The sequence below is a fragment of the Pagrus pagrus genome, assembly GCF_965226575.1.
Source record: "Pagrus pagrus genome assembly, chromosome: 20".
NCBI classification, from domain to species: Eukaryota; Metazoa; Chordata; class Actinopteri; order Spariformes; family Sparidae; genus Pagrus; species Pagrus pagrus.
Genome location: NC_140207.1, coordinates 1,385,933 through 1,406,519, shown reverse-complemented (window position 1 = coordinate 1,406,519; position 20,587 = coordinate 1,385,933). Strand labels below are relative to the sequence as shown.

The following is a 20,587-nucleotide window of genomic DNA, read 5'->3' as shown; positions in this document are numbered from 1 at the left end:
CAGCGAGGGGGGTAATTTATCACTGGTGACAGGAGGTCAGAGGTCAAGTGCAGTAATGTACAGTATTCCCATGAGCCTGCAGTGTAAATCAACACTCCATAAGTGTTCTTGTGGTGCTGAGCAGGCTGAAAGCTACGAGAACAATAGTGTGATTTCTTTCAATAGTGTGTGGGCTGAAAGGCTCGTATTCACCACTGCATGTGCACCATGAGTATCTGCATATAGACACACACACACACACACACACACACACACACACACACACGGCGTGGGTGGACCGGTTGACCCTGAGGTCAGTTCACTGGAAGTGTGGGCTGATCTCACAGCTGGTGGGTCCACAGTCGCAGGCCACAGCGCAGCCTGCATCCCTGTTTCCCTGCTAATGAACACCCACAACACACTCGTACACACTTAAGTACACACCTTGTCCTCTCAAACACACACATAAACCTTGCACCGAGGGTTTTGGCAGCAGTTAGCCTCCATAGCGAGCTAACGAGCAGGTGACTGTTCTTTACTGCTGCTGACTTAATGAAGCAGTAAACACACGTTGCCAGTTAGTGGGCGACCACACTCATCTGTCAGCAGATAAACAGCAGCTCGCACACAGATTTAACTGTGTTGGAACATGAAGGTGGTGGAGAAGTAAAGACAGGAGAGAAACGGCAGCTGAGGAGGCTTGTTCATGCAGTTTCAGGTCATTTTAGGTGCACAGGTTCCTGGAGGTCTTTTAGACTCTCTGACATCTGTGACAGGTTGTTGAGCTGCAACCAATCACAGCTCACCGTCTTTTACAACGTGCCTGATGTGTGGAGGTGATGCACCTGCAACCCTGTTACCAGAAAGTAGTAGTAGTTTTATTTTTGAAAAGGTTATGATTTCATTATGGGCTTGTCGGATGGTTTGTTGGTTGGTTGGTCGGTTGGTTTGTCAGTCAGTCGGTCGGTTGGTTGGTTGGTTGATTGGTTGTTTTTCAGCAGGATCACACAAAACCTACAGAACATATTTCCACGCAACTTGGATGGAGGATGGTTTCTTGGCCCAGAATAGGACCCACTAACTTTTGGTGTCGATCCAGATAAAGTGATGGATCCAGGATTTTTTTCTCACTCCTTAACATTGCAAAATAGTGGATTTTCCCCCCAAATGTTTCTTAATTTCTCTGGGAATAGTGCATGGATGTTGATGAAAAAAAAATCCGGTGTATTTGGGTGGCTTGTATCTATGAGTGAGTACAATTTCATGTGGATCGTAATCAAAGTCTTTTTTCAGCCGCTTCATGGTAAAAAAAAAAGCAAAATGTCCAACACAATTTCCTAAAGCAGAAGGTAGCGTCTTCATGGTGCTTCTTCTGTCTGACCAACAGTCTGAAGCTGCAGATATTCAGTCTGCTATCACATACAACAGAGAAAAGCAGCAAATCCTCATAACTGAGAAACAGAATGTTTGAAAACTGACTCAAATATTTAATTTATTATAAAAAAGTCACCGACTATCTATTGAATTTTGCCTCGTTACTGCTGTCTCCTCTGCAGGGTCCAATTCATTTTTTGGCAATTAAATTCACTCTGTGCTGCTGTTCCACATATTAAAAACCTAAGAGCTTTTAATGTTTGAGTGGTTATAAAAGTTATCCAAAAATCATGTCTGTCAACATCAATGCTTACAGCAGTCGATCGCAATTTCTTCAGGTGATTATGTTTGATTGTTACTTTATTTTCTGTTGTTTTTGTAAAGCAAACCTTCCTTCAGCTGTCTCGTCTGTGGGGTCCAACTGCTGCATGTACTGTAATCAGACTTCACATGTTGAAATTAATGCTGCTGCCTCCTCTGACAGATGAGTCAGCCATCTGTTAAAGCGTGACGCTGGGCACTGACACATCACCGAGAGGATCAGAAGTCCAGTCTCTCTCAGTCTCGGTCTCAGTGGTGGAACTGAAATGCCGTCAGACAGCATGTTGAAACGCACTCAGACGCTGAACGTGCTTATCATGATCCTGAAGGCACAAACTTCCACAGTCCTCACAGTGGCAGCGCGCCTCACTGTTAAAAATGTCAAGTAAATCTAATAAAACCAAACTGTCTGCTGCCAACAAGCCTGCATGTGAACGATTCGAGCAGTACAACACACACAGATAATAAATCACATCAATTTTCTGAAGTACTCATCAGCTGCCATGTCCTCCCTGCAGGCGTCACCTCGTCTTTGAACCAAGAAAAAACATAATAATAGTGATTAAAGAAACATGTCTGAAGGCTACTGGAACAAAATGTTGGTGTATTTATATCCTCAGAATAAGTGTGTGTAGTGTTACGTGTTGTTTCAGATGTTATTCCCCCAAAAAGAAACATTCGAGTACAATGATACTTAAAAGATAAAATGCCAATGAGATGTTGACGGTATTAAAGGTCCTATTTGAAAGAAAAGTGGATTTGTGAGGGGTGGACGTCCGTCCCGACCTACCCTCCCAGCTGGGAATGAGACTCAAAAATCAACTTTTCTTACAAATTGGACCTTTAAGAAACTACCAAACTACGATAACACAGTGATCAGCCTTGTTACTCACATTTAACTGCTGTGAACATTTTGTGACGTTAGCTAAAAATTACAGATAATTCGCATCCAAGAGAGTCTGGATCAGATCCAGACCTGCTGGAAGAATAAACACCTGGAGTCTCATCAGGTTCTGATCCGGAGCGGTTCACTGACGGGAGCAGAGCTCAGAGTTACTGTTGAACTTGTGGATTGGAAATGGACTTTACTTCATGAACGTAACGTTACAGAGAGGAGACAGAGAACCAGAACCAGAACCAGAGTCTCTGCTGAGTGCTGACTTCACTCAGAGCTTCAGCTCAACTCTCTGATGTGTTAAAGTTTTCTTCTGGTTCTGTTTGGTCTCGTTTTCAGACTTCCTTCCTCTCTCTCTGAGAAAACAGTAAAGTTATCCAAAGTGGAAGATGTTCCTTATGAAAACAGTCGGCACTCCCACACCTCCCACAGAGCCGCTCATCATCACGCTCATTCAGTCGGCTGCAGTTTGTTGTGTTAGGGCCCTACAGCGAGCGTGAATATTTCACGAGCCGTATAATAGTTTGATACAGTCAGAGAGCTGAAGATGCTTTGTGCTGAGTCGTGTTTTGGCTGCAGGCTCTAAAGCCTGTCAAAACTCACATTCATCCTCACAAAGACACTGCTGCTTTTCAGCTTAAAGAGAGCGTGAGGAAGCATGCAAATATAGACACACACACAGAGACCACACACACACACACACGTACACACACACACACCTACAGTGACTCCAACAAAAGGCTGATTCTGACGGGAGCATTGAAACACATCTATCTGCTCTGTGGTTTACATAAAGCTCAAGTTTCCACTGATGGTGACATTCAGTCGTTACGACCACAGGCTGGTTCTCACTCACATTCATGATGCAAAAATAAAGAAACACACACACAAATGCAACACAAGCATTGTAGCTCCAGTGACAGAGCTCTTTCCCTCTCTAACATCTGGTTACCTTAAATTTCTCGTTTGTAAAGATGTCTCTATTCCTTTCTGTATTTATCGTCACGTTTATGATGTTGGAAACATTTAAATGATGTAAGTACACAACTCACCGATATATAACAAAGATGCAGACATTTTAATGCTGGATTCTTACTTCTGATATCTTTAAGTGCTCCAGAATGTGACTTATCTTCATGAAAGACAATAATAAGACAGGGAAAGTTATATTAGCCAGAGGAAGTCAGGTGTTTCACAGCATTTCCTGTATAAGTTGAAACAATTCTGTATTTTTACATCCAGAAAAGGCTAACTGATGTTAGCTCCTCCAAATCAAGAAATAAGTGGAAAGTAGAACATATTCAACTTTTGCAGGACAAAATAGAGAATATTTAATTTTGAATTTTTTTCACAAAATAGTTAAATATTCATGACAAACTTCAGATGATGAGAGTCTGGATCTGCTGCAAATAAAGCTGCTTTATGTTCTGGGTCAAATTTAGAACAATGAGATTAATGAGCGTCCCCAAAACTTCTCTTACTCTGAAAATCTTCACAGCGCTGCTTTAATGAGGGACTAAAGATTAAAACGCTTGTTATGGTGGATATTTTCCGACGTGATCTGAGTGTGACACGTCGTTCAGCTCAGAGCCGCCGTCATTAGAGACGCTTTTGGGGTCAGTGGTGTCTTCAGAGAGAATAGCAGAGACGCCTTGTTGACGTTGAGGCGGCTCTGACCCTGCAGGCCTCCTCGTTGGTATGCAGCTCTCGTCTCAAACACCGCCGCTCTCTCTTTTAAGTGTCTCTCTTCTTATCTGTCCTCTCTGACCTTCTGTCCTCCCTCCCTTTCTTTTTCTGGCCATGCAGCAGATGTGGCTGAATACAGATGAACAAACCGTGGAGGTATTAAGACTCTTTCTGCTGATAACGGCTGCAGGCAGAACAGGAGGAAACTGATCAAAGTACAGGTAATCAAGTATTATTAAGTCCATTAGTCCCGCCCATCTTCACTCTGTGCTCCAGTAACAGTTGAGCAAGCTTAGTTTGGGTTTGAACCTCGGTCAGCTTTCCCAGTTCCTGTTAAACTTGTATGTGCTAAGCGCTGGTTGTTGCTGGGGGACCAGTACCTCGACACCCTGACTGTGTGGCAGACATTTTGTTTATTCTGACCCCAAAACAGAGACAGAGTTCGGTAACATCACGACGTGAAGTCGCACCATCTTCACGGAGACCTCACGTTGTATGAAGTCACATCTTAGGTTCGCTAATGTTCGCTAAGCAAAACAGCATCTAACTACTTGGTAACGTTTCACGGTAAGCTAACATTACCTCAGTGTTTCTGGAAGCAATGCTTTGAAGTGAATTTGAGGAGTGTTTGTGAGTTTACGCCAAAAATTCATGGCAGTTTTGTAACAGTGTCTCTGGGCTCGTTGGGAAGAGGAGACAAGTGGACTCCTTACAGGTTGTCCTGCTGCTGCTCTACCACCCGGCCTGTCCACTCTACCTTACGAGGCCAGAGACACTGCTGCTGCTCTACCACCCGGCCTGTCCACTCTACCTTACGAGGCCAGAGACACTGCTGCTGCTCTACCACCCGGCCTGTCCACTCTACCTTACAAGGCCAGAGACACTGCTGTTGCAGTGGACTGTGAGCTGTAGTTGTCCCGGTAAACACACCACCACTTTGGCTAAATGCATCGTGTCTATAAACAATGTCCAATGGCGAGAAGCACCATGAAATAAAAGTGTTTCTGGGAAAAATGCCAAATTATTTTTCTCACATTTCTTCTGTAAGACTATTTACATGATAATTACTTCTTATACCTTGCGACTCAGTAGGTCCATCTGTGTCTGCTGACGTTTCTTCAAACTGAGCTGAAAATCTGAAGTGTTTTCAGCTCAGCTGCTAAATTTAAAACATTTTAACTTTAACAATCTGGCTCTCTGTTATTGCTTGGCAACAGCAGCAGTTTGACAGCAGTAGCAGTCAGGAGACGATTGCCCATTTTTTTAGTGTTCAGCTGTTATTGGGAGAAATTTGAGCAGCTGGAGAGCTCAGAGTCTGACGGCTGACAGACACGATGAGGGTCAGCAGGTAGTGTACAGCGGCTTTTACAGCCTTGTCTCTGGAAACGAGTCTATGAGAGTGCTGAGAGTAAATAAGAGTGTGTTTTACTGGCTCTGCAGAGTTTTCTTTGGCTCTGGTTTTGTCTCTCTGTGGTCTTTTGCTTGTGGAAGAAGATGGAGGATGTAGAAATGAAGAGAAGCGGCACTAAAGGTGTGAAATCAGTGAGTAACGAGGCTGAACAGCTGCCACTTAAAGCCAGCGAGAGCGGCTGAAACACTACAGGTGGTGTTCAGTCTCAGACGTTCAGTGATGGCCGAAAGACGGCTGACTTCCGGCTAACGGTCAGCTTGGTGTATCAGGGCCCTGACTGGTTAGGAATATATTTTAATATGATGAGAGGATGAGATCACAGCTGGAGTCGTCGTGAGGATGAACTCAGACTGCTGTTGGATCCACCTGAGGCTGAGCTGAGAGCAGAGCTGATTAAAAACCTTCAGACTGAGCTGCAGCGAAGTTAACTGAAGGTTAAACACTCATTTTCTGTTCTGCTCTGCGTTCACACACACACACACACACACACACACAGAAAGCCTTTACACCAGCTGCCACTTTAATTATCACACATCACGTCGGACTGATGGAGCCTCAGAAACACTGAAGCACTAATTACAAGAGAGGACAGTGATCGATGCTGCGCTAATTAAATCTATGAAATGTAGCCGTGATGAATCAGTCTGGACACCGTATAAGTCTTCTGACGTAGTGTGTGTGTGTGTGTGCGTCCTTTATTCTAACTGGTGTGTATATTGTTTATAAAGCGTGTACTCACAATGGTGCTTAATCCATTTGTAATATATCATGTGTATTAAATACGAGTACGGAAAAGGATTAGGACCACTGTAAAAAAATTAAAAAATTAAAATGTTAGTTCTGACTTTATTTTCCCCGAATTCTGAATAAAAACCCAGAATTGTGAGTTTAAAGTCAGAAATCTGACGAGAAGTGTTTTTTACTGTGGCCCTGATCCTTTTCAGGAGAAGAGTAAGAAGAGCCACGGTTGAAAACTAACATCACGGCGTGATGGCGACTGAAGCGGCTCGATTACTGGCAGCGAGTGTCGTGACTCGACATTTTGACCTCAACATCCTGTTTGTTTTTTCTCTCTGAAAGCACGATTTGCACGACAAACGTCTGAAGTACCGTCTCGTTTAACTACTACAACCTAAGAGAGGTGTGGGCCGGCTGGAGGGAGGATCGCCAGAGAGAGAAACACCATCTCTACTTCCTGTTGGATATATCGATTGAATGTCATTTCCAGTCGAGAAACATCTAAATATCGACGTATAAAACGTGTTTTCTTTAAAAAAGTCCAAATGTAGGAAGAGAAGCTGCTTTAGACTGACCCGTCTTTAACATCTTCATGTCGGACGCTCACATTCAGTTCTGACACGGTGTCCAGACAAAGTGAGAACTCAGAATTCTGACTTTAAAGTAAGAACTCAAACGTTTCACGTGATCCTTTCTGTACACAGTTAATATAAAAGGTGGAAACACGTCCATGAGACTGTTTGTTTCCATTCATTTTAGTACGCTATGAAAATCAAGTCACCAGGCCACAAAGTATTTATTGGCAGGCTGAGAGGAAAAGTTACGCATCGTCTCCAAAAGCAACTTTATTGATGACTTCTTCTTGGGAGTTTCTTCGGAGGAGTAAAGTCGCTGTTAAAATATCAAAACACTGACTGATGTCGGTGTGAAACCACGATGAACATGAAGTCTGAATTCAGAGAAAAATAAAGCTGATAAAAAACTGAAATGATCCATTAATTTGTGCTCGTGTTCATGTTTTATGTCCCTGCAGCTTTAACAGACTATTAAAATAAATAAGATTTAATTAAGTCAATCGAATGTTCTCATTGATAATGTTTAGTATCATTAATTTACTGTGTGCGAGTCTGGAGGAAGGAGGAAGTGACTGATTGTTTTCTGAATAACAAATGTTTTAGCGTTCGTTTGGCTGATGAATGAAGAAACACGTGGCTGCAGCTCGTGTCTCTTTCCCAACTCGTTTCTTCTGTAACAGCATCAGTTTTCTGCTCTATTCTCGTCTCTGGATTGATGACTTTCATGATTCATCTCCTCTCTGATAACTGGTCCAGACCTCTTTGTTTTCAGAGCTCAGCAGTGAGGTTGAAATCACAGGAAATGAAACTGTTACTTAGTCCGTTTTTTCTCCATCATCACCTGAATCGATGGAGTGATTCTGTCCTGCTGTCGGACTCAATCATCAAACACAACATTCATGTGGTTCTCCGGAGGATCCTTCATCCTTCATCGCTCTGTGGCCTGTAGATCAACAGATCCAGGATTTACCTGAGACTCTCCCTCCTGTCGGCTTTGTGTGTTTATCTCACAGTCTGAGCTGATTTACTTCAACATCTGCACAGACTCGACTGTAAATCTGTCAGACACACGACTGAACTACAGTGAGAACACAAGCCGAGTCAAACTACGTGTTCATGCTTTAAAACTATGAATCTACCAAATATCTACAATTATAGCAGAAGAAACACACCTGGACCTGGATGACTGAGGGTCGAAGTGATCACTCTGCGTCATCTTTAGGGCTATAAATACACATCAATTAAAATCACTGAGTTTTCATTAATTTATTTGTATTACGTTATTATTTTCCAACAAATGTTTTCTGTTGATTGAGTCTGTTAACGTACTTCAGGTGACAGTGATATTTCTGATGAAGTGGATTTCTAAAAAAGAAAAGAAATAAAGGAGAAGTTTAGAATTTAGAGAAAAAGGAATTAAATGAAATTAAAAAAAGGAAGAAAAAAAACAAAAGAAAGAAAAATGTAAAGAAAAGAAAGTAAAGACGTGTGAACTCCCTCCAGAGTTCAGCAGCAGCTCTGAGATCATAAAACTGAGTCAGAACATGAAACGCTGTTAAACTTTGACTTCAACACCAAAACTGTCTCCAGACAGGTTGTTACGCTGCGACAGCCTCCAGCGTCTCCACGCTGTGTTTGTGTCCATCACGCCGTCGGCCTCGTCAGGTCGTCGCAGTTAAGCGTCAGCGTGTTTGTTTTGAGTGTCAGCACCTCCACAAACCTCCGACCTCAGTTCTGAAGGTCATGACGTGTCTGTGGACTGACTTTCCACAGCTTTGTGACAAAATAAATAGAAAATTCAACCTAAACCAACGTAAAGTTGCAACATAAAGAAACCTATCTGTGGTTCTGCAGAAACGTACTGAGCTAACATTTATTCTGGTGGTTGGGTTGTAATTCACTCATAAACACTTCTGAGGTTGATAAAAGTCTCAGGCTGTTCACGAGTCTTTAATTTCTGGAAAGGGAATTAATTATTTTGGCAATTCGGCTTCGAAGGACAAATTCCTCTCTGAGAAACAAGAAGAAAGCCACTTACAGACTCAGGTTGGGTTTCTTATGCTTTAAAAAAACATGTTGCCACATTGCATAAATGTACCAGCTGAGATTCCTGACAAGCAGAATGTTTCTGCTGCTCTCAAGGAACAAACCAGACTGCATTAAAAAACAGAGGTAGGCCATAAAAATTGTAGCGTGAGGCCATAAATGGGCAGAGGAATGCCTGAGACATGTAGGGACGGAGTTGGACCATGCAACAGATCAGCCATTAGACCATAAATAGTCAGAGGATCAACAGATACATGCAGATTTCAACAGAAACCATGTGTGCAGGGTGAAGGTCTGCAGCAGAGACTGTGAAGGAAGTGACAGAGCCGATGATACAGGAAATACTCTGATTTATCTGATACGACTCAGGCAGTGAGTTACAAAACGTACATGCTGTACGACCACAGCCAATATCAGACTGAATAAAACAAAAATCAGGCTTTAATAAAATAAAAACTGAAGTCCAAAGAACCAAAACACAGATGATTAAAAGGCAGGCGACAAAAGCCAAGAACAACTTAAAGACTTAAAAACACTACAGAGGGAAGACTGATAAGCCACAGGTGAAACTAAAAGCAAAACCAAAGAACAGGAAATGGCTAAACTAAAACCCAAAACTATGACAGACGTAGCATCGTCTGATGTTTCATTCACGAAATACGAAGACACTTCCTGGGTCTCTTGATCTCAAGCTAAAGTAGTGTGCCGTCTTTCGAAGTGCAAAAGAAGTTCGAAAAATCCATCCCCAAAGTTGTTTGGTCTCGTTCTCAGACTTCCTTCCTCTCTCTCTGACTCTCCTGAAGTTACAGCCACAGACGACCAGATGAAACTCACCGTCACCTCAAGGACACTTGATTGCCACCACTGATGTTCACCACCGCCCTTGTATTATTCACTTCAATCAGTCAGATTACTGAACATCAGGTGAAGCTCTGAGTGAAGTCAGCACTCAGCAGAGACTCTGGTTCTGGTTCTGGTTCTCTGTCTCCTCTCTGTAACGTTACCTTCATGAAGTAAAGTCCATTTCCCCTCCAGCTCCAGTCAGCAGTCAACAGTACAGAACAGAACCACCCGACAGTGGAGGTCACCTCTGGATCACTGCTGCAGTCAGGCTGATAAACAGGAGTGAAGATAAATCCACAAGTTCAACAGTAACTCTGAGCTCTGCTCCCGTCGGTGAGCGGCTCCAGCATTAACCGATCTAGGCGAGCTAACTAGCTAGACTCCTTCTGACATCTGTATATGCCTCTCATGAATGAATGACAATAAATTATTTATATTTTCAAATATATTGTCAACAAAGCTCTTTTTTTTAAATCAAATCTTACCGCGTAGCTAACGTGAAAAACTGTAATTCTTTGGTTTTGCTCTTCACGTTTGAACTCAATCAGTAATATTAGCCGCTGCTCCAAAAAACATTCATAAAACACTTTATGATCATCGATATCTGTCTCTCAGAAACATGAAACATGAGTTAGAGATATGCAGAATACAGATGGACATGATAGAGAATTTTACATCATATCTGTGATGTAATATTGACATGAGGGCAGAGGCGGATCACAGAGGACATACTGCCGCTCTTTGATGTCTGTTCCCCAACAGAGAAAACCTCGTCGTTGTTTATTCTGCAGCAGCGATGAAGCAGAATGTGGAGGAAGTGAAGGTGTGTGTGATAAAAGTGAAGGTGAGGACGCCACTCAACATGTCCTGTCAGCAGGAACTCGCCACCAGTTTTCTAAAGCAGACAATCGAGGCGATAACACAAATCTGAGACTCCTCCGTCAACATGTGTGAGGTGATTCTCTGCTGCAGCTCAGAGTGAGATGGTTTGTTTTCATTCTGACATCTCATGGGGAGCAGCAGCGTTAACGTCTCTCAGATGAATGAGCAGCAACCAGTTTCCCAAGAGTGTATTTTTATCTTCGTCCCTCTACACACAAATAAAAGTCCAGGCTGAGAGTCTCTGTGGTGTTGTACAAAACAGAAATGTTACTTAAAGATAGTTAAATTAAGACTAATCCATATTTAAAATCCAAGTATGAATATTGCTAACACTCGTCTTTTTACCAAATTTTCTATCTTGACTCGTTAGAAAGCTTTTTGGACTGCACCACTCTAAAGAAGCAGAACCGGCACCATAATCACTCCTCTCTCATAATAAAATCCAGTTCATACTCGAAACATCTGCAGTGAGTGATGAACCCATCCTGCCATTTTCAGCTTTAAGGACAAAATGTAATTTCTGCCAGTCGAGGTCTCTCAATCAAAACAAATCAAAAGACGTCAGACGTTCATGTGAACGACTGGCGTGATTTGAAGCCAGATAATGGAAACATGTCCTGCATATGTTGAACTCACGTTGTAGTCCAGGCCTCTGATTTATACGAATGCTTCTAAATCCAAAATCCAAATTAGCTTTGAATTTCGATCATTCACAGGCAGCGGTAGCAAGTTATTATGGATCCCACTGTTTTTTCTTGCAATAGGAGGTTGCCCTCCTCCACCTCTGATTGGTTGCATTCGCTGCACTGGACCCTGTTCACTCATAGCGTAGTTCAGATTGTCTGTTTTTCGTGCGGCTCTGATACCGCGGCTTATGAGCTGTAGTTTCCCCGGTAAACACACCGACCTCTTCCAGAGACACTTCAGCTGCAGCAGCCAGAGGTTGGTGTGTTTACTGGGGAAACTACAGCTAACAGCCCTCTGTTTCAGCTCTGCCATTAGCGGTTTGCTTTACAAACCAACCAGAAAAACACAGACACAACCCGTTAACACCAGACAACCACTGCACACACAGTTAGGAACACTAGCTAACTGCTTCTTCTACCATCGCAAAACTCGTTGGAAGTATTTAGCACTGAGTACGAGGGGCACGAAGCTGTCGAGGCTGTCGTCATACGAAACGATAGATTCTAGATTTGAAAAACAGATCTTTGTAACAAACTGAATTTCTATCTTTAGTTGTTTATTGTTGAATCACTGAAGGCTGGTATTTTTGTTGAACTCTGGAATATTTATTTTTAATGAATATTATGGAAACTTGTCAAAAAATAAGAGCTGTTGTTGTAAAATACCCCAAACTTTTTAAGGCAGAGTTCGAACATGTAAAAGACAGTTTTTCAGGACATAAAACCAACGATCTGTTGATCTTCGCTGATTCAGATGTGACAGTCTGGCAGATCCGTCAGTGCTGAAAAACCCGAGTATATTCTGTGAAATTCTCGTTAGCAGTCAGAAAATGTTGAGCTGAACTGAAGGAAGCAGCTTCTGCTGTGATCCAATACAGGAAGAAAGAGCTCATCTCATTCAACATGTTGTTCCAATTAGAGACACTGGTCAGCGATGTGCATGCAGAGTCCAAATGAGCAAATTATCCTTAACGAGTTCTCATAAAACCCGAGGCACAGGCGGGTTTACCTGCTCATTTATTTCATGTCACGGCCTCAAAGCCTGCTCTGCTGTGTGCTGCACTCTGCTGTTATTTCCCTCTGATAATATTTAGTTTTTGATCTGAGAAGAAAGTTTTCTTCGCTCACTTCATCTCTTGTCTGCCTCCTTCTTCCACATGATTTATTGCTTTGATGTAAAAGCAAACAAAAAGCCGAACCTCTCCCTCGACTCCTCCACATTTATGAACCAAAGAGCCTCCAGTCCTGAAAAACAGTCTCCACACACTCGCAGCTTCAAAGGCAGGTTGAAAGGTTTGAGAACGGAGGGATGAGCCGACAGGAAGGAGGAGAGGAAGAGGAGGATTGAGACACTTTTGTTCAAGTTACAACACCTGAAGCAGTTGAGACAAGCCTGAACCAGGCCGGCGCAGTAATCTGGTGACCTGTCAGTCAGCGAACACAATGTGAGGTTTGTTTGCGAGGTGGATGTTTGGAAGTGATTCTGCTGAGCTGCATCTGTCCTGCGTTACTGCCGTCTGAGGAGCCAAATTAGCTTCTGGAAACGTGAAACCTCTTGTTGATCTCCGTCAACATGTTACCGGAGACGTTTTCTGAACCTCTTAGAGCCCAAACGAGGGGAACATTTCAAACAATGTGATGGATGGAACGAAAGTGCAGCGTTAGTTCAGCAAACAGGCTCTATTTGTTGACTTTGGATCTCGGTGTTTATTTGGGATTTCATCAGTTTCCACTTTGGATCTGTGAGAGGTTTATTAATATCAGGAGGGAGGGTGACATCACAGCCTGTGTTTTGGAAAACTGAATCTCTGTGAGTTGATTAAATAGTTACAGCAGCGTTTGCTTGTTGCCATATTTCATCACGACACTGAACTGTGCCCACCGCTGTTTGACGGGGAGAAGAAAACATATATAAAGTCTGATAAATGTCCTCGAGTGTCGGCTGAAAATGAAAAAAATGAGGCAAAAACTTGAAAAATGCCTCATAACCAGCTCGATCAGGAGAGACTGATCCGCTCTGAACGAGTTTTCAAGAGTCGAGAGAGGTGTGTAAACCATAATCTCTTCAATCAGAAGATATCGGCTCTTAATAACCACGTGAATGATCAATTGTTTCTCTCTGGCTGGAATAAATAAATCCTTCCTGCACATGTTGGCCTCACCTGTAGGCAACATCAGGTGAGTTTGCGTCCAGGAGACACAGAAACACTAAGCGGTTAATGTTTCTGGTTTTCTCCTGACAGACAGTCGTCACAGTTCAGAGGATGTTTTTAAAGAGCAGAAAGCAGCTGAGCTCTAAAAGAAAGAAGAGGAGTTATCAGTGTTTACCCACAGTGCACCAGTAGATGCTGCAGTGGATAAGACAGCAGGCCATTAAGAGCCGCTGACCTCAGGTGGTTTATCTCCACCCGCCTGCCTGTTTACTGTGAGCGTCTGACTGATGAACGGCGGCGGGATTCACAGAAACAGTCGATGAAAGCCGCCGTTTGTCCCTCAGACGATAAATATTCTGAAGAAAAGGCTTGAAAGCTGAAGACACTGGTGTCGATACAGGACAGACTGGAAACTGCAATTATTTCACATTCCTGCAGACAGTTTTCTAAATTACTGGTCTTAAGATTGATTTCCTTCCTTTGAGGCAGCCGCTGGAGTTAATTCATGTTCAGAGGATCGGCCTGCACAGACGCAACACTTCTGATTTACAGAGAAAAGTCTTGTTCAGTTGATGATGCAGTCGAGCATCGAGAAGAAGAGCTTTCAAACCATCCACAGCACAGACGCAGCAAATCAATCTAAAAACTGATGAAGAGAGTGATTTAATATAAAGGTTAGCAGTGATCTTTCCAAAGACTCGATAAGAAAATCCGTCTTAACCTTCACTGAGTTGTGATCAGTGTCAAATAAAAGCCCTTAAAGAGTTTGTTGTCTTTGTTTTCATCGTGTAGAAGTGAAGTCAACAGAGGCTGAAGGCGGACGGATGAACTGCATGTGGTCGAATGGATGTGAAATTATTTAAACTTCAAAAAGACAAAAGAACTGAATGTTTTCTGCAATCGTCCCGTTTCAAACAGCAACAATTCAGAGAGATGATGTTAAAAGACAGATGTCAAACTGAGACAGACGGCGATCAGAAACAGCTGTTGGATCATCCAGAGCAATCAATCAATCAATCAATCAAAATGTATTATTGGGTGTAATTAAACTGTGCTGGTGCACCTGAACGGAGACGTTGGCTCACCGGTGCAGACGGTTTAAAAGTTGGTCTGGAGCTCTGACTCAATCAGTCTTTTTAAAAAGGAGCCAATAAAATCATTATCAGCAGGATCATTTAAAGAAGTGACAATCTTTAGTTTGATTTAAATGAAGGAAAACTTTAATCTGCTCCTTTGTTCCTGTTACATGATCATTTATATGGAATTTAATTAAACTCTATCATTGGGAGCTTTTAAATGATGTGCCGGTGCAGCCAGTGTAAAGAAACTCTGGACCAGAACCAGAGTCATGTAATCAGATTATCTGACTCACCAGTCTCTGCAGGATCCTCTTGCTCTTGTCGTCGGTGCAGTAGTCGGACAGGATGCTCCTGTGGACCAGAACCAGACCGTTCAGGAACAACCAGGAGCCGAACCAGAGCAGAGCGAACACCAGGGTCCCCCGACGGGACCACAGCCTGAGGCCGAGCCACCGGAGCAGGCAGAGCCCGCCGCCGCGACCCCCTCCACCTGACACCAGGCCCCCGGGCAGCATGGTGGTGACGGAGGCTTCAGAACAGAAGCTGCAGATTTAAAGGTTGGTTCTTTTGTTCGGCTTCAAGAAAAGCAGTTATCTAAGAATCCCATATTAATTCAGTCTGTGATTAAAATGTTCTGATTTCTACATGAAACCGTAGATTTGTGTTAAAGACGCAGTCAGACCAGATATTCCAGAAATCAGGAATCACAGCTGAACTCTCAGATCCGAGGCCCGTTTCTGTGTTTCTGTGTCTCCCTCGGCTCTCCTGGTCTCAGTGAAAGGACTGGGCGCCTGCTGTGTCCCCGGGAAAAACTAAAAAAAACAACAGAAATAGTCGAGCAGAAGAAGAGAGTCGTCTGTAATCATCCAATCAGAGCAACACGTTCCAGACCCAGAGGACCGGTCCGACCTCCAGCTCGGCTCGGCGGCGTCTCCACAAGAAACATTTGTAAATGTTGTTTGTCCACGCTGAGATTTTGTCTTTTCATGTCCGACTGCTTGATTTATTTCACTCGCAGCGAGTCAACAAATGTTGAACAACAGGAAATAACTCAGCCGAGTCGCCGCCGCGCTCTGTGATGTGAGTGTCTGCGGCGCGGTGTGGCATCTGGACAGCAACCAGCTGCACACACACATGCACGGAAACACCAGCAGGCATCCAACTCAACGCACTCGCCCGCCGCGTCCTCGCGTCACCTCCTCGTGGCGTCTGCAGTGTCTGCGGCCGTCACGCCGTCGAGCTCAGATGAAATCATTTACAGAGAACAAACCTCAAAACGTCTTCACGCTGGAAAAAGAAAGATGGAAACATCCCAAACCTAAAATATCCATCAGAGCGGGCGCTCTGCGGCGCTGCACGACTTCCTTAACGAGCGAGAAGTAGATGCAGAAAAGTTTCCTTGATGTCAGAATATCGACTCACGCTGCGCTGCAGTCAGGAGAAGAGCTGCTGACGGCTCTGATGTCTGAAGAGCGAAGAGAGACGTCCTTGATGTTTGACAAAGAGATCTGTAACAGAGAGAAAGAGCTGACGTCAGATCTGTGAAACAATCCAGAACTCTCCTGCTAATCAATCATCAATCATTTCAGCACCGAGGCGATCAGATATGAACACTCGGATCAAAGTTTTCTCCTCAAACTTTCATCTGAAGCTTCAACATTTTAAAACCATATTGATTTTTACAACTTTGAAAGTCTTCCCCTGCAGAGCTGATATCTGATCATCCTCCACTGCTTTTCTCTCCGACAGCTCGTCGGCAGAAACGCTAATAAAACTTCTCTTTTTCCACCGAAGTTCACGAAGGGTTCAGGAGAAGAGAGCAGCTCTGAAACTTGCCTCATTTCCCCTCTGATGTTCTTGAAGAAAAAGCTAATTATCTCTTCCATTTGCGGGGTCAGTCCAGGGTTTCCTCAAACGGGGATTCAAGCTTGTTTGATTTGGTTTAAATATCTCAAGAGGAAAACAAACAGGGAGTCAGAGAGACGATCCGGTCTGTTCTCTGTCCTGCAGCAGCTCCGACGTCCAAAACATCCGCTGTAGTTTAGCTATGTTATATTTTCCCCGTGCGGTTGTGGCTCCTCTATCAGAAGCATCCAAACCATGAACCGGGCCAGAACTCAACTTCCACACTGGAAACATGAAGAGACTCAGCAGAGATCGTTTCACAAAACCCAACTCTTCATATCCTGAAGGGGAGAGAGGCAGGAGGAGGTCGATCGTCTGCTCCTTAAAATATCAGCGTTTGTTTCGTGTTGATGGGAGAGAGTGTGTGTGTGTGTGTGTGTGTGTGTGTGTGTGTGTGTGTGTGTGTGTGTGTGTGTGTCTGTGTGTGTGTGTGTGTGTGTGTGTGTGTGTGTGTGTGTGTGTGTGTGTGTCAGCAGCTGCTCTCAAACTGCTCCCAGGAGAGAAAACCAACTACTAGCTGCTGTTTATATGAACTCACAGGTTTGATCAGCAGCTCGACTGGAAGATACTCCATGAAGGTGTGGACACGCAGGTAATCAGTAGGAGGAGGAAACCTTCTGTTTCACCTGATCCAACCACAGCATCACCAGACTCCCTTAACAAATGTAGTGATTTTAAGAGTTGTTGAGTTAAAACCAACTTTATAAACTGTGTGAAACTCTGTCTCTGACTGATTCTGACTGATTTGTTCCTTCTTGTAAATTCAGCAAATGTTCTGCATGAACTTCTTTCTGTCTTTGTGCAGAAACATGGAGTCTGTCATGGAGAGAAGTGAAGTGAGATGTGAATAAGCTGCCTGGTAACAGAGGGTGTAAACAGGCTCAAAAACACTTTGATTGTTGGTGAAGTTAGTGAAAGATTGAGGTTTGGTCAGATGTCAGTCATCTTGTTGCGCTTCAAGAAGAATATGAACTTATTTAAATTAAAACAAAAGCTGCGACACAAACAATAAAAAGTTTAGTGACGCTGGAGTCACAACAATTGGATGTTATATGTATGTTTAACCTTTCTGAGGCTCCAGTACTGTCGCTGCGTCGATATCCAACTACTGGACTCTGTCGCCCAGTCTGAGCAGTTGTAAAGTGATTTAGAGCTGATTTAAAATATTGAGATAAATATTGTATTTTGTAATAAAGCCTAAAAATACTGCAGTGACCCGGCGCTTGTCCAGCTGAACACTATCAGGCAGCGGACGGTTGAGTGTTCGTCACTCGTCATTTGTCTGATTTTACCACAATAACCGTCATTCATAAACAATAAATTTAAGGTCGGTTAAACTTAAGTTAATAGTTGTTTGACTGTGAAACAGTAAAATGATTTAGAGACTTCTACAGGTTTATAAACTTTACAAAATGTTCAATTAACCTTTTCATTAACTGAGCCTCTTTTGACTTTATATTTCAGTGAAAAACAAACCAACAGTGAGTTAAAAGCTCTCTTTTCCAGCTGCGACCTCCAAACCGACCCGTCCTGCACTCCCAGCTCATCAGTGATGAGACTCAAAAATCAGCCTTGCGTTACTTTTTTTATAAAGAGCAGAAACAACCCAAATTATTCTTCAGCTGTGAAATGACTCAGACATTCAGCAGGATTAGAGTCAAATCAAACCGGAGCTGCAGACGGTCGCTCAGATGCAACAGGTGCAGATTAATAATGCTGCTGCTCTGTTTCACTAACCAGGTCCTGCAGACGGGTCCTCCTGCAGACGGATCCTCCTGCAGACGGGTCCTCCTGCAGACGGATCCTCCTGCAGACAGATCCTCCTGCAGACGGGTCCTCCTGCAGACAGATCCTCCTGCAGACGGGTCCTCCTGCAGACAGATCCTCCTGCAGACGGGTCCTCCTGCAGACAGATCCTCCTGCAGACGGGTCCTCCTGCAGACAGATCCTCCTGCAGACAGATCCTCCTGCAGACAGATCCTCCTGACGAGCGTCCGTTAGCTGCCGCCGAGCGTCTCTGAGATGTAAAGAGCGGCTGTGAGAGTTGCCGTTAACTCCTCGCAGCCTGTGAAGATGATTCAGCAGACGGAGCTGTGAGTCCGGTGGGATGCTGCAGAGACGGAGAACCAGAACCATCCAAGATTAAAGCAAAGAGCAGAAGATGCTTGGTGCTCCAGTCACATGCAGGTCAGGTTCAGTTGTCTGGTTCGACTAAACTTCTGCTTTTCTTTGCAGGATGAATCATAAAACTGTTTGTAATCCACCTTCTTGTCCTTCAGAGGAGGATTAAAACTCCAGGCTTTGACTCTGCAGCAGCTCCTGGAGACGAGTCAGCAGGTGTCCAGATAACTTCACGTCTCTTCAGGATTATTAGATAATCCAGATGTTTGTGTTCCTGCTGCTTGAATCTGAAACACCAGAACAAACTGCAGACTGTCACTCTGCTCCAGCTGCTGAGATCATTCAGAGGATCGCTGGTAGTTTGTCTGCAAAGTCCAGATGACTGAACTTCTTTTTCTTCATTGTTAAAAAAATAAATAAATCTGTTTGTGATCCTGCAGTTTGTCTCCAAACACCAGGAGTAACTCAGATCTGAGTCATCCGACGTCTGCCGCGATCGCAAACTCTCAGGAAAGTCTGAAGTGTGACGTCGACGGCAGCCGGAGGAGCAGCTCTGCGTCCGTGAAGATGCTCGGGGAGATGAACTGTGAGACTTTCCCACCAGGAGACGACCCGGCTGTCAGACGGAGAGCCCGGCTGTCCTGTAAACCCTGAGCCTGGACTGTCAGGCGGCTCCTGCAGGCGACTCTGGTTCCTCCTCACACTGCTGCTGCCTCGCTCTCTGTGTGACGCTCCGACTGGCTGAAGCAGTGTGTGTGAGAGAGAGAGAGAGAGAGAGAGAGAGAGAGAGAGAGAGTGTGTGTGTGTGTGTGTGTGTGTGTGTGTGTGTGTGAGAGAGAGAGAGAGAGAGAGAGAGTGTGTGTGTGTGTGTGTGTGTGTGTGTGTGTGTGTGTGTGTGTGTGTGTGTGTGTGTGTGTGTGTGTGTGTGTCCTTTCAAACTGGAGTCTCCCCCTCCTCCTCCCCTCTCTCCTCTTATATTTACATGCTACTGTACCTCCCTCCCTCTCCCCTCTCTCTCTCTCCCTCTCTCTCTCCCCCCCTCTCTCTCGCCCTCCCTCCCCCTCCTCCCCCTTGTTACCCCGTTGCCGTGGCAGCAAATCTCTGCTAAGGTTCAGTCCCCACGTGCAGCTTCACAGAACCTCGCCAAATTAAAAGCTCTCCCCCCATTTATCTCACTTTTCCTTGCTTCCTCGCTTCACCTCCCCCGTCTCCCCCCGTCTCCCCCGGTCCTCACCCCTGTGCCGTACATGGTGAGCGCTCCAATAAAAACAGCTCAGAGGCCCAGGGCGTGTTGGTAATTGCCCCATTTGTAAAAACGCCAATAAAGTTCTGCAGACTTAAAGAAGGAGCAGCCGCTGCAGCTCGTTCAGGGCTGGAAACTGATCGAGGAGGTTTATTTTGAAGATGCACTGATTTGTGTGTGATGTGATGAGCAGAGGGCAGACGGGTAATTAGGGTTGATACAATGATTAAAGCTGCATTTGGTGTTTTGTGGCCACTAGAGGGCAGAAAACTGCACACGTCTGACAGATCATCACCTTGTAGAGGAAAGACCTAACGAGGCTCATCAAAGCTGTGATGAGGTAAAGAGGCTCCGAGGAACTTTTGTTTTGTCGTTAATTTAACTTCCTCAGACTTCATTTCTTAATTTTACGAACATTATAAAGTCACAACCTTTGGACCGCTCGGCAAATCTGAGTCCTTCACAAAGAAATCCACAATAAGCAGCTTTAAACAAATGAAAGTTGTTTAAGTGATTTAAACATGTAAATCACTACAGATTGTTACATTGAGCCTTTCAAAACGTCTAAAAACAACTGGACTCTGTTCTGCATGTTGTTGAGTTGTGTTCTCACATCATCACAAACGTTTCCACCAAAGTTAAAGCAGAGA

The 20,587-nt window shown here is 44.1% G+C and overlaps 1 protein-coding gene across 2 annotated transcripts in view; it reads right to left on the bottom strand.

Annotated features, from left to right (window-relative positions):
• dipk1c (divergent protein kinase domain 1C) overlaps positions 1-18,436 on the bottom strand; it is a 38,182-nt gene extending 19,746 nt beyond the window's left edge. The window contains exons 1-2 of one of the 2 annotated variants that reach the window (XM_084340069.1): positions 18,311-18,436; positions 14,962-16,176 (exon numbers count right to left, since the gene is read on the bottom strand). In XM_084340069.1, the coding sequence (XP_084196195.1) occupies positions 14,962-15,183 (222 nt within the window). In that variant the 5' untranslated portion in view covers positions 15,184-16,176; positions 18,311-18,436. Of the gene's footprint in view, positions 1-14,961; positions 16,177-17,111; positions 17,146-18,310 lie in introns of those variants that run through there. The other variant, XM_084340070.1, reaches the window with a different exon arrangement.
• Positions 18,437-20,587: the final 2,151 nt, after the last annotated feature.